The 14,629-nt window shown below is 40.1% G+C and overlaps 1 protein-coding gene across 46 annotated transcripts in view; it reads right to left on the reverse strand.

The window, feature by feature from the left end:
- Nucleotides 1-14,629, reverse strand: part of DTNA (dystrobrevin alpha) — a 234,484-nt gene that overhangs the window by 22,512 nt on the left and 197,343 nt on the right. For 16 of the 46 annotated variants that reach the window (XM_030011176.1, XM_030011174.1, XM_030011177.1 and 13 more), the window contains 4 exons: nt 8,624-8,714; nt 6,180-6,277; nt 4,683-4,796; nt 1,277-1,373 (listed from right to left, as the gene is read on the reverse strand). In XM_030011176.1, the coding sequence (XP_029867036.1) occupies nt 1,277-1,373; nt 4,683-4,796; nt 6,180-6,277; nt 8,624-8,714 (400 nt within the window). Of the gene's footprint in view, nt 1-1,276; nt 1,374-4,682; nt 4,797-6,179; nt 6,278-8,623; nt 8,715-14,629 lie in introns of those variants that run through there. The other 30 variants (XM_030011173.1, XM_030011160.1, XM_041122967.1 and 27 more) reach the window with 8 other exon arrangements.

Consider the following 14,629-nt stretch of genomic DNA (forward strand, 5'->3'; position numbering starts at 1 on the left):
GTGCAATGACAGCAGGCAGCCCTGACTGCTAGTTGTAGCACTGCAGCATTTCATAGGTAGAGTGAAAAGTATCCTGTCTACTTCCAGCTCCCAATAATCTGCTGGCTACTTGGTGGGCTCTGCTGCTCGGGTGCCACCAATTCCTGCATTGTGGCTGCAGGAGCCTGTGCTTGAGGAGGTGCAAACGACATAAGGGGTCAAACTCATCCTTTGATGCAAATACACGTTGCTAAATGGATTTCAGTGAAATTCTTTCTGCTGTTATCAGAGCCGTATTTGACCCAAGTTGCACTGAATTTTCCTGCACTCATTTTATCTGGCATGGCCAACAATGAAACAGACTTTTATGCCATTCAGAGCACTTTCTTCCAATGTGAATTTCTGGCATCATCTGTCCTGAGGCACACCAGGTAAAATAGGGCTGGCCTCTGCAAATAAAGACACATTTTCCATCTTACCCTAGTCTGTCTTAAAAATGCACATGCTTTTTGGTATCTTCATTTTTAACTGAGATCCTTTGTTGAGGCATGTTTCATTTGTTTAACAAGGGCTTGTTTCTTTATTTATGAAAATGACCAAGTGTTGTTGGGGAAGCATCTCTAAGATCAGAGAGTTAGATGTGGCTGTTAAATGGCATGTCTGACAGAATGAGCAACTGAATGGGCAAAGTTAAAGGAACTAGCAAAAGCGATTCTGCACTGTCAGCTGGACTAGGTGATAGTGTACAGCGCTGAGTTGTTTTTCTCACAGTTACTAGTTAACTCGGTTTACGTGTCGGTTTGTTTCTTTTCTTATTTTTTTAATTTGATGTCCTCAACAGAGAAAACTCTAAAAACACCTGAAACCAGACCACAAAATATTTTGTGTTTGGACATGTCGAATGGTCGATCCAGAGATTGCTAGCCTGAAATCTAGAGATGCAGCCAAATCCTTCTACAAAAGAGCAAAACAGGACTGTATTGCATCATGCTGCAGTATTATTTAAAGGATTGTATTAATTATTCAATAGTTCAGAGCCTGTCTCTGATGCTCCATCCACGTAGCAGTAGGTGACAATGGTGATGTAGTTTTACTACAGGAACAACATCATCTGAGCATCATTTGAAACCCCTGAATTGAAAGACCAAGGCAAAATATAGAAAAGGAAGGAAACAAAGCCAAATTTTATGGGTGAAAATAGTCAAGTTCTGCAGAGTTCTGTCGTCATATCTCCTCCCTCTCCTCTCTTGCCTCACTCTGCCTGTTCTCCTTGGTAGTATTAGGTGGAGCTCCTTACCTTCAGCAGTTTCATGAGGCCTTCTAACTGAACCATAAGCTCCCTCCGGCTTTCCTGGAGAGCAGACATCCTCTGTTCCAGCTCATCCTTCCGCTGCCTGAGAAACAAGCAGATCTGATCAGAGCTTACCCATCACAGCATCAGCAGCTTTTAACTGCATTGTTTCCCCAGCCTGACTATGAGGTATATGCCTATAGATCGCAGGAAAGCCAACACACTGTACGAATTCAGCATAGTGCTTAGAAATGGGGCTACATGAAAGCTAGGGAGGTTCCCTCATACTGAGAATATTCATGGGACTGAATCTAGTGATTAGGAAAAAGACAGACACTGACACAGACCTTTCTCCAAAGTACCAAAGAGGTTCAAACAAATTTGTGTTATATTCCCTTGTGGGAACGCCTTGCAATTTTTGTCTTTGGATCTCTCTAGTCAATAACCTCACTAGCTGTCACGAGAAATTAAAGCCATGCCCTGAAGGACACGAAATTACAGCAGGGGCACTGAACAAATCGAGATATGAGAGAAGCTAAGAGAGTTCAGAAATTCAGCCAGAAAACCACAGCGATCTGCTTTTGTTTCTGGGGTTTTTTTTTCTGAAAGCAGGAGTAAGACTATCACATAGTGGAGATATAACTGCTTGAAAACAGCTCTTTGGACTCGGAGTCCAGTGCTGCTCCTGTGACAGTGTGAATACTGAGCCACTCCGAGTGACAGCCAGTTTGTGCCCCCATAAATGGGAGCAGCTCTGATTCTGCACAGCTCCACTGCATAGGATAGGGGTTCAGCACTTGCACATGTTCAATCACTAAATTGTATGAGAGTTCCCCACATAAATACAAAATAAAATTGTTGCCTCCTGGAAGCGATGACATAATTAACAACATTACTGTTGAAAAATATACATATTAGGTGCATTTTATCCACTACTATGTTGCTAATAACATAAAAACACTATGTCGTTAGCCTTGTACTACCTACAAAATATGACAATTTAATCCTAGATGGAAAAGCACCACAGCCTACAAGACTAAGTACATTTCCTATATTTTGGGAAATATGAAACCCCGGTTTTGAGCCTTCTCTGTAAGTGAGAAGTTACTGATATAAGCAACACTGATTTCTACAGGATTGCTCATGTGTGCTCTCTCTCACCTATATAATGGGATCGTATAGTAAAACTGCCAGGTTGTATTTACTCTTCTGGAGGATTAATCTATTTTCTGCTACAAATTGCCTGTGCTGGCTTTTCTTTTCCAGGCATGTAATGGTTGGAAATGCTATGAACTGTACAAAGGCAACTAAGTTTAAGAAACTGCTAATAAAAATAAGATACCCTATCCATGTAATTCGAAGTGGCAGGTCCTAGCACAGACCTCTGCTGGGTTTTAGATTCATTCTACGGGGAGAGAGGATCTAAGCAGCGTGCAATGTACAGACCGCTTCTCTGACTTTTTTCTCCTGCTGTACTCCAGAGCAAGTTCTCGGAAGCAATGGGCTTTCCAACCTGTCTCCAAGACCGCCCTGGTAATACGAAGGAATGCTGTGTTCAGAATCTCATTTCGGCAAATGTGCAACACTACAGCAGCTAGTGAAAGATGCTGGGACAGGTACCCACAACATAATTTACAGATTCCAGCATTTCTTAATATTATATGAACTAAACTGCCCTACTCTCCTAGTTGCTTCAAGCCCCCAAAATCTGTGGGGTAACAGACATAAATCAGTGCTGCTGTTCTGAGTCCTTCTGTTTTACACATGATAAGAACAGCCTCATGACATCTTAAGTGTCTAGGAATTTGAGGCGGTGTTGAAATTCCACAGAAAATCAAAAGCCAATCTGTTGCCTTTCAAATGGTCAACATTTTAGAAGGTATGCAAAGCAGCACAGACCCACAGATTAAAAGTTATTTTCTGACTCCGACGCTGCATGTTAAATCAGAAAAGATATCATAATTGAGGAACTCAGCATCACTGCCCTAGGGACATCCCATGTCAGGAAATTCAAATAAGGATATTATGCTTTTAATATGTGTAGCAAAATTGAAAAGAGGGAAAAATTAAGTAGTCAGTCTGCTAACACTGCACAATCATTTGATTTTTTTTTTAAGGATAATGAATGTTATTTGTCAACTACATCATAGAAAGCTGATCTCCTAAACCTGCTTAAAATAGACTTTAAGCTTGATGCACAGGAGCTACATTATTGGTATATTTTATGTGGTGTACTCACTTTCTTCACAGTCAGTTTTATATGTCTCACAGAATGTCACTTGCCTGTAGATATCTAGAAGTAATTACGTACTAAAATCACTCGTAGAAATGAAGAAGCTAATTTGTCTTCAGATTGGAAAGGAAATGATTTGTGAAACAGAAGAATATTTTAGTGTGAAAAACTCAATAATAAAACTATACAGTATTTGTAAAGAAAAAAATTTAGCGCAATTACTTACAGTGACTTCCCTTGGTTATGAATCAGACCACTAAAATATTACTTGTGTGAGGAGCGCTAAGTGTTCCTTAGTCTTCTCATGAGAGAACTGCTCTATGCAGGGGGATAAAATTTAATCTAGCATTGTTTCACTAGAAAGAAAGTGTTTACACTCTATTCTGTATTCACATGAAGTGTTTTGAATACTTCTTACTGGATTCTGTCTGGCTCTCACAACATGCATGTCAGGACTTGCAGGGAGCCTACAGATCTGGGCCAATGACTATTGTACTTCTTCAATATGATACACATGGCAATTAGTAAATCCATGTAGAGCATCCTAATTAACATTCAGACACATCCATATCAATGTTTTTAGCTTGGTGGGATAATTGGAGAAACGATCCTCCAAATCTTCAGCTGCTGCAGATGACATTACTCCTCCCTTTCCACGTGAAAGGAGGATCATTCTGCAGCCTGGTTTTGCACCATGAAGAGAACTGTCCTCTCCTTAGAGTCCAACACATGGGGGAAATTTCCAAAAATGAATGTCTAATTCTGGCTTTATTTTCATGTAGTTCTCTATTTACTTTAGCATAAAAAAGAAGTCTTTGTAGAAGCAGTTGTTCTGACAGAACAACATTTTTCCCCATATAATTAATGGCATTTGGACAGGGCTGTGGGGACCTATTCCAAATGACCTAAGGGCCTAACTCTGCAAACAGTAATGCACATGCTTAACTTAATGTAAATGAGTAATATGTGAGATTCCTCATGCATGCTGTTTAAAGCATAAGCTTAATTACTTCTAGGACTACAGCCTGCACCAAAAATGGACAAAAAAAATACACATTGTGTTATTTACTTTAAAAAGCCCCCCAAACCATAAGCCGGGCTTATCTCTTACTTCTTCTCTTATTGAGAACGACTGGCTGGCCCCAGTCATGGCCAGAGGTTTTACTGCTGCGGACTTACCTCAGGAGCCGGAGCTCTGCAAGGAGAGTGGGATTTTGTTGTGCCTTCTCCGGTGTGGGCTGAGACGCCTGCTCATGTTCAAGTCGCAGCCTCTGGATCTCCTGTAGGATTTCTCTTGGGGAGGAGAATAAGCAGAAGAGTACAAGTCAGTAATTTTCCACAAAACCAGCTCACTGAACGTCGCAAGAGGAGAAAAAGTATGATTGTACGTAGCTCTTCATCAACGTAGATATAATGACTGGGCTCCAAGCAACAAAAGAAGCCCTCAGCAATGGGAGAGGCCTCTGGATATATCTTTTGAACAAACTTTTAGGATTTTACCATAAAGGGAAATATTTCTTCAAGACCCCCAAAAATCAGAGGTAGACATGAAATAGCTCTATGCTTAATTAAATTGCTCCCTTTTAATTCTTCCCCATGAACATTTCAAGCACCACATGAGCTTAACAAAAATTAAAATAACCTATCTGGCCCTTCTTGAGTATCAGAGAAAATATTTAGCACTTAAAAAAATACTTTTAGTGTAAGTAGAGATGTAAGAGCGGTCAACAATTCATGGAGAAGCACTTTAATAGGACTTGTTACGACTGGCTTGCCAGCCCTGGAGCGCTGTCAAAAGGCTAATACAAAGCTTTGCAGCAGAAGGTTGAAACCTTCGTGCATTTTGTCTCTTCTTCACAACGTGCTGGATAGCAGACGGTCAGGAGGCAGCCTCGAACTATGAAAGACAAATCAAGACTGGAGCTGGTGGCTCATCACACAGTGACAGAAGGTAGTGCAGAGTTTGGAATAGGAAACCATCTGGTCTGGGCTGGCCTCTATTTTACAGTCCAGCAGTAAAAGCAGAGCTCTGCTGCCATATTTCATGGCACCAGGCAGTCTGATACCCAGGGCCAGATCCTCTGCTGCTAACAAACGGGCATCACTCCTTTTTGGGGCCGGCTAGCCTTTTTCTCCTGGACACTCTCTCTCAGTCTCGGTCACATCTGTACCTAGTGTCTCATTTGATCAGCAGCCTAACTTGCTTCTAACCTTTCTGCAAACCTTTCCCAGGCAGACTGTGTTCTGGAGAGCTTTAATCATCTTTTTCACAAATAAAAGCAGGGGAGCATAACATTACCAGCGTGACTGATCCTTTTATCGTTTCATGTTATAGTGCTCCAGAGGATCCAACTCAAAGTTAATCTGGGTTTGAAACAGGACAGGCTTTTTTTTTTTTTTTTTAACTCTTAACAAACAGCAGCTGCAAACAGTAAAGTATCGATGATTGTATCACGTCATTGAACAGTCCACTCATTAAAACACAGGGTAGCTATGGATTTCAAAGCCTTTGTTGTATTCTGTGGACCTTTTTGTGCCCTGTGCTTTTCCTAGGGGGAGGTGTATGTGCATGTATAAGCACATTGCACAGCAGTAGGTGGTAAAAAATGTCAGGAAACAAACAAACATACACAATATATGGGACTGAACAAAACCAGGTACTTTGTGGATGCTTACCGGTTTTTATTTTCAAGCTCTGCAATCAGCTGCCTTTGTTGCTTGTTTGCATCAATGGTGAAGGAGATATCTGATGCCCCTCTCTGCTGACCCTGCTGCTGTTGTAAAAAAGAGAAGGCTGCATTGAAGGAGGAATAGCCAGCATGCACCCATGAGTTCAACACATATCTGTTCTGTGAAATCTGCTTACAGAAAGTGCAGTAGCAAGCTTGCCTACACTAAAAAAAGAGCATTCATATTGTGCTCATTCCAGTATGGCGCCATTGCTAGTAAAAGCAGGGTAAGTGCTAAAGTAAATAAGACTCAGTGTTTACCATCCTGTCATTCATTGCTTCTTCAAGGAGCTTCCTCTGAACCGATTGTAAAAGGCAACGGCACTGCTGCAGGCAGTTGCTGTAATATGGCTCTTAATTTTGATACTACAGACAAGAGGAATACACTGAAGCAAAAACCAGTGTCTCTCTCCAAAAAGAAGGGGATGTGTTTCCAGTGCAGTGATGCTTTGTTCTCTTGAAAGTAGGGTTTTACTTTCAGTTTGAAAGCTGTATTCAGTTTTCAGTCTGGCTGCGTGGCCCATTTGGCCAAGTTTTCCTATAAACTCTGATGGTACTTAAGAAAACCTCTTTCCCCAGTCCTTCAGGTACAGCAGAACCTTTTTTTCCCAATAAAATGAAGTGGGAATTACACTATTTCTTACCAAACTAGGCAGTGCTCACTACAGCTTCATTGGACTATGCTTTTTTCATGTTCATCAGCAATAACCAAATACTGTTTTCCTTGTTCACACTCCTGTATTTCAGTTTTGTATCAATGACAATGCAGAGCAAGACATTTAAAGTTTCACAGCTATCAAAGATATCCATTTATTTCTAACTCCAACCTGAAAGGATCAGACATTAAAAAATACTCTGCTGAGTTACTGCTGTGATCTGAGTGTTTCTCACCGTAAAAGCCCTGTGAAGTGTAAGTCTGGAGCCCAATTTTATGTGATGCCAGGCACCTTCTCCTCCAGGAGGTAGACCCTCAAAAAGGACGAAGATAATCTCAGTGCTAACCTTTGTTAGCACTGTCTGTGAGGAAAGGACAGTACGTTATGCCTGTAACCATTTTTTCTGCTATGGGTACATTTTCCCATTAACACTCCAACCACAGGGAAGCAGAGCAGTGCATAAAGAAGAACTGATGCACACTGGTGGATGTCATGACTGATACAGGGGGAACCAAGATCTTTATCCTGAATGCCCAGTGTTATTAATATCTTTCATTCCTTAAAAAACAGAATGACCGTCAGCAAAGCTTTAAAAATTTCCACTGTGCTCCTAATGTGGTACCACTCCTGTGCTCGGAGAGATCTCTGTATACAGAAACCTTTTCTTTTCCTTCCGTCTCTTTTGTTCAAAGAGCACAGATAGATGGCAACGAGAAATTCAGCATTTTCCTTCAAACCAGCTCTATTTAAAAGCTACTTAAATACTGTTTCCTAAGCTTTCCCCCATATCAGGGGCACATGTTATATGCAACTGATTTCTACCAGTTTCTACCCAGAGACATTATTAATGGGAAATCTTGTTCCCATAAAGAATTACCGTCCTTCAGAAACAGGACCATCACCTACAGGTTGCCTTAAATTTGAAACACTGTGCGTCACGCCTCTGGAAGGGATTGATTTGGGCTGGGCTGGCACACCAGGAGCACCCCTGCACCCTTTTCTTCCCCCGCAGCTGCGGGTAGTGTGAAATCTTCCATGACACATGATTTTCACTTAACGATCATTTATGGTCCCTTGTTCTATCAAATGTGCTGAGATGGAAAAAAAGTAACTAGGCTGACCTTATTTGTACCACTTAAGATTTTATATACTTCGATTAGGTTCCTGCTTCATTCTCTCTTATTCCTGAATATAGTTAGTGAGGTTTTAGCCTGTCATCACCTTCTAGCTTGGGATACATAGAGCAGAATAATCATTGCTCTGAAATGAAAATGGGAGCCAGGGCTAATGCAGGGGGTCATTACAGTCACTCTGCTGAAGATCATTCTTTAAAATCCTCAGCACTTAGGGCCCTAGTGGCCTTGATATTTGAACTAAAGAGTAAAATGGATTCACCACCCCATTTTCCCACTGCAGTAAATCATTAACCTTTAACCAAAGCTAGTCCAGACAAGATTTTCTAGTCTTTCCTGAGTTCAAGATGTCAGATTCCCTTTGCTGTAATTGTTTAAATACCATTGCATTAGTATATAGATTATATGCATTAGTATGTGGACTCTTAGTTTTAAATGGACTGCATAAAAGTGTTATTACTGAAGCATAACAATGTCTGATGAGAAGGATAGGGAAAAATAATCCATTAATCATTAAGACTGTCAGATGTAATTTCCCTGATCTTGCCAAGCCCCTGGAACATGAGAGAAGGAAAGTACCTTTCTTTAATTAAAACACTTACTGATGAAGAAGTTTCTGCTGCCAGCCTTGCTGCATACCTGGCGATCAGCTTGTGTTCTTCATCCAGGCGACTTGCGCTGTCGAGCACGCTGCTTAGGGTTGGAGAGGAAGGAGGGAAGACATGTTAATACATGGTAAAAATGACCATTGCTCTGTCACACTGTCCACTCACACACCCTCATTACAGAATTTAGAAGCAAAATGTTGCCAAATTAACAACAGCAGATGTTAATTGAGCAAAGGGGAGAAGTGGGAGCATAATTTCCCTGGAAGGATCAGCTGTAGGGGCCAGGCAGCACCTTCCCTTAGGGGGAAACAGCAGCAGTCTGGAACCCCTGCGATGTGCAAGATGCAACTTGTAGACTGCTGTGTCCAAAGAGGGGTGGGAGGTGGTTAGGACCACCAGTCAGCATTTGTTTTTCTTCTCAGCTTTGTCATATCACCTAAAAGAGTGATTACTTTTTGGACAGTGGATTAGCAGGAACCTCAGTGTTTGTTGAGAAAAACTTTAGAAGCTTTGTCAGATTTGCAACAGAAAACAATATTTAGGAAAGTTTTGCAGGGCACTCATCACAGACCACAGTTTGGAACCACTGATCCAGGAGTTTATAATCAGACTTTCTCGTTTATTCTTGGCTTCTTGATATTTGGGAGTAAGATTTCAGAGAATCACATAATGGTGATCAGAAAGTGCAAGAACTAAACAGCAAACATGCTGAATTCCTTTAAAATATTGCAACTTATTACTTGTGTATCACCACTGATCCCAGACTTGGACTCACTTTAACTTGGAGCTGTCCTGGTTTTGGCTGGGATAGAGTTAATTTTCTTTCTAGTAGCTGGTATAGTGCTATGTTTTGGATTTAGTATGAGAAGAATGTTGATAACACACTGATGTTTTCCATTGTTGCTAAGCAGTGTTTATACTTAGTCAAGGATTTTTCAGCTTCTCATGCCCAGCCAGCAAGAAGGCTGGAGGGGCACAGCCAGGACAGCTGACCCAAACTGGCCAAAGGAGTACTCCATACCATGTGACATCACGTCTAGTATATAAACTGGGGGGGAGTTGGCCGCAGTGGAGTGGATCGCTGCTCGGGAACTAACTGGGCATTGGTCTGCGAGTGGTGAGCAATTGCATTGCGCATCACTTGTTCTGTATATTCCAATTCTTTTATTGTTATTATTATCATTACTATTTTCTTCATTTCTGTCCTATTAAACTGTTCTTATCTCAACCCACGAATTTTACTTTTTTTTCCCGATTCTCTCCCCATCCCACTGGGTGGAGGGGAAGCGAGCGAGTGTCTGCGTGGTGCTTAGTTGCTGGCTGGGGTCAAACCACGACAGGAGCCAACTCCTGCTGCCAGGATGCAGGAGTCTACTAGCACCAACTATGAAGAGCTTTGGTCACGTACGCAGAATCTCCATAAAAATTACTCAGAAAGTGTAAGAACTAAACAGCAAATATGCTGAATTCCTTTAAAATATTGCATCTTATTACTTCCCCCCCCCCCAAAAAATATCAAAGGCAAATATTTCTCTCAGGTTAATCCCTTGCCAGCTGTTTCTATTTTAAATGGAGGCTCTTATTTAGTCAGATGAGCAGGAAAAAGGTAATATAGTGAGAACCAAACATTTAGAAGTTTGCAGAGAACCATCAAAACTAATAAACTGACAAAAAATGAAATCTGAAGATGACTTAGCTGACCCTGGATAATCCTGGTATTTAGAATCCTATATTGTATTACTTTTTTAGTATATACAAAGGAAAAAAAATCAAGCCCCTAAGAAGCGGTGAGAAGAATGCTTTGCTGTGTGGAATAAAAGACAGCCTGCAGACTATCCCAGACAGAGGTAAGTCTGACTTCTTTTCTTAGCCCTTGGCAACTGTCTGATGTTTTGGCTGAAGGGAGACAGGCACACACCTCCCTACCCATGGACTCTTCAGGGCATGCAACCAGTTGCTGGTGAATGAGCTTCATGTTTCAAAAGAGTGTGCAAAACAAGGGTTATTTTGGGCATGGGCATCTGATTCTGACTTTTGCCAGAAATTGTGTCTTGAACTTTAAAAGCCTTCCAGATAAAAACGGCACTTGTGCAAAAAGTTCTGCTTTTGAAGGATCGGCATCTTTAAAAGGAAAAGGAAATATTTCTCCAAAATTTCTCAGTGAGTTCATATCCCCAGGTACCTCAGGGAACTACAATGTGCATCTTTTCATTGGCTTGATTAAGTCCACTGGGATTTAGAAGTTATGTTCGAAAGATGAATAGTGGTTGATATTCATTGATCATTAAACTGAAGCTGGAAGTCACGTGGATTTGTTACGGCTTGCTGAGGTAAGGGAAAAGAGACAAACATAATCTTTTTCTCATTCTGACAATAACCTGTGAGACCACAAACATGAAGTTCAGAAAAACAGTAAAGCTATGAAAAGTCAGACCCAGAGGGGTTCCGTGTAAGCTAAGCTTGTGCTGCAGACTGCACAGAAGACTTCTGGTGGTAGATGAACACTGACTTTTTGGGTTTGGTTATGTTTAATTTATTTTGTTACGTATATAGCTTATTTCTATGCTATTTTTGTGGGATAACTGATTTACTTTCTGAAAAGACCCAAGCTAAAGGTATTTTTCTAAATTTATACAGTTCTGCTTCTTACATACTCATGCTTACTGTCCTGATATGTCATCCAGAGAACAAAAGGGGCAAGAAACTCTTGCAGACACATAAAATTATGCAAACCAGGTAATAAGGGTTACTTTCATGACAGTATAATTAATTTTTAATTTTTCCATAAGGACTAAAACATCACATCCTAACAGATGGCCATGCAAGCATTCAGCATCAATTCTCCTTTTTAGAGCAATGTGCAACCATCTTATCCATCCTGGAAAAATAATGGATTATGGTTCCACTTGTTGGCATAACACAATCTGCAACATAGTGCTGAGATGCGAGTTAACCCCTGAGACAACAACTTTACTGAATGAACCAAGCCACCACAGCTTTTTGATTCTTACTTGCTATATAATGTCTTTGATATATATTTATATGTAGATGGATGTCATAAAATAGATGTAACAGCATGTCAAATTTGGTCTATGAATGCCACAAATCACTGGCCACAAAGCTTTGTAAATTAAATTTCAATGTCTGAGATATATTTAGTTCTGGAATGTACCTATTCTATGTGACCATTAAGCACAGAGGTACGCACAGCAGCATCAGCCTTGACTGCCAAGACTTTTATGTCTCAAGAGTTCTGATTTGCCATAATTTACTTCTGTCTTACTTCAGCAACTTCATGGACTATGATACAGTGAAATACAAGCTTTAAAATATTATGAATATGTGTGCAGAATTTGGGACCCTCAAGAGAATGATTCCAGCATCCTTTTGAAAGAAACTGAAGATTTTGCATACAAATATCTTGCTGCTGATCCTTTTCTTTTAAAAAAGTTAAGCAACACTTTTAACACTGCTTCTCCATTAGTGACCATTTCTTTAAAGACTTTATTATTATTAGCAATAATTGGTTTGGCAGAATTATCACCATTCGGATGTACAGTGAATATCCAACATTATCACCTGTACAATAGGACTTCTTTTTCAGGCTTTAGTTGATCTGTGTAATATTCTATGGTCTAAGGGAGATCCATAAAAAAGGCATCTCAAAACTGCAGGCAAAGGATGAAAAATATGATAGCTTGTGAACAAAGGAGTGACGTTGGAGGATCTTTGCTATTTCTCAGGCTTTAGATGTGTCACACCAGCCTGTTCTGCAGTAGGCACCCTGCAATAGGGGATATGGATGTCCCCTGACGGTCTTAAAATTATGTAACCACTGGTTAGAAAAGTCTCAGAAATGTCAGTCTTGTGAAATTTTTGCCATAGAGATATCAGCGTGGTCTTCATGACATGCTCTTATTCTACAAACCTTCACTTAATAAATAATTTACTATAGTAAAATACCAACAAATTAAAGGGTAGGTTTCTAAGCATCAGGGCTATAAGAACAATGTCTTAACAGCAACCCACCAAATATATCCTGAGGATCGTTTATCTGTGGCAATTCAAAATTCTCCTGGTTTTAAGGCACTTTAAACTGAGACACATCATCTGAGCCCTCTGCTATTGTTAATTTGCCATTTGCTTTACAATCACCAAGATTTTACCATCAAAATGTTAGTAACACTCAGGTATGTGGGTATAATCATACAAACTAACTCCGTTCAAGGGAGCCAAATGTCTATACATTTCCTCTGTAATCAGTGGGTCTCTGAATGTTTTTCCTCTTTCAACGGAAGATTAGACCAGCCTTCCTAGCCAGAGTTAGTTGTTGTGCACACCTCCTTAATAAACAATTTTAAAACCACCATAGAATAGCATGGCACTTTTACAGTACAGACATATGACTCATCACAGTACTACAGAGTATAACATAAATCAGAAAATAACTTTCAATGGAACAAAAATAACCTCCTACTTATAATATATTTTATCATATTTTCTTCTGTACCTGAAAAGAAAAAGACTGAAATATGTGGAATTAACATTCAAAACTAGGTAAATTCTCTAACTTATATGAACAAAAAGGAAAACTGTTTGCTGTTAAAAGTTATTTTTTAGAATCAGACACTGAAGATGAACTAAATTAAGTACTGAGTATTGTTTTTACATCCTAAAACACACTATACCATTAATCTAATCAAAACATGTGGCTCAGGGATACTTTTTCTCCCCATACAGATACTATAAATAATGAATTAAGTCTTTCTCTTGTATCTTAATTTGCCCTAGAGGGCTGGCTTCTAAAAAACCCTCAAGCAGCTTATTAGCCTGTGAGGGATGGAAAGGAAAACTTGTACTTCTAGTTGTGGTATCAAATAACTGCAGATGAAAAATAAAGATAAGCAGTGAAAATTAATTAAATGAATTAAAAAAACCCCAAAATATAAATACTAGCTACACTTAAAACAGAAAAAAGGTACACTGGGCTACACCAGACCGATCATTAGCTGCTATAAATTAGCCCGACTCAGTATCTAAAAATACCAACCTCATTTTGTTTTGAAATGCTTCCATATAGCTCTTAACGTAATTTTATGTATTATGCTCATAAAGTATTTCTGTAGGCTTTTCTTGGAGATGAAGGTCCAGCTACAATCATTCCTCTTTTCACCTTTGGCTGCCAGTAGCACTTGAAAATTTGTGATGGCACAGATGCATATGTACATGTGGTATTTTGCAGGCAGATAAAACAGCTGAGCTGGCTAGCTGCAGCCTCCCCTAAATCAGAAGCTACCTGATTATGGTTAACTACATGCTTTACTCAGGTTACCAAATCTCGTTAAGCTGCAGGCTGAAATAACTTGAACTCAGCACCATCCTAACACAGCTGTGTGGGTTTTGAGCAAACTGTATCCAGCCACTTCAGGGCACGGGCAGGAGGAGTTCAGCTTTGCCTGAAGATACCAGCCCAGGCTGCATGAGATGCAGCAGCTGAGCCTCCTGCAGAAGCCTCATCTGCCTCTCCTGGAAAGTGGCTTCACGAAGGAGCTTCAGGAAGGCAACACCTTGTTTGTTCTTGTCTTTGCCAAAATCTAACTTTTCCCTTTCTCTACTAGCAGTCTCTTTGCAACAAAGCAGAAAGTGGCAATGCAGCTCGGTTTGATGCATGACTAAGACCGCTGTCCATCTCGGTTACGCTTCTGTTAAAATTTAATTGGTATCTTATATAAATAACTGAGATTGTTTCTCATTGAGGATGTTGTGACTGCAGTGATTTAATGTCAGTAATCAAATGTTATGTACTATGCTTTGCATTGGTTATTTAAACAATTAAGGCCATTATCAGTCACTCTCCATTCATCCCTCAAAAACATTACATTTGAAGGATGTTATGGCACATAATTTGTACGTGTGTATTTAGACACAAATGCACGATGACTTGGTGAGGTTGGCTCAAAACCTTGAAGGAATGAGTTGGAATATATCGGATAAAATTTA

Source organism: Aquila chrysaetos, chromosome 4 (genome assembly GCF_900496995.4).
Source record: "Aquila chrysaetos chrysaetos chromosome 4, bAquChr1.4, whole genome shotgun sequence".
NCBI classification, from domain to species: Eukaryota; Metazoa; Chordata; class Aves; order Accipitriformes; family Accipitridae; genus Aquila; species Aquila chrysaetos.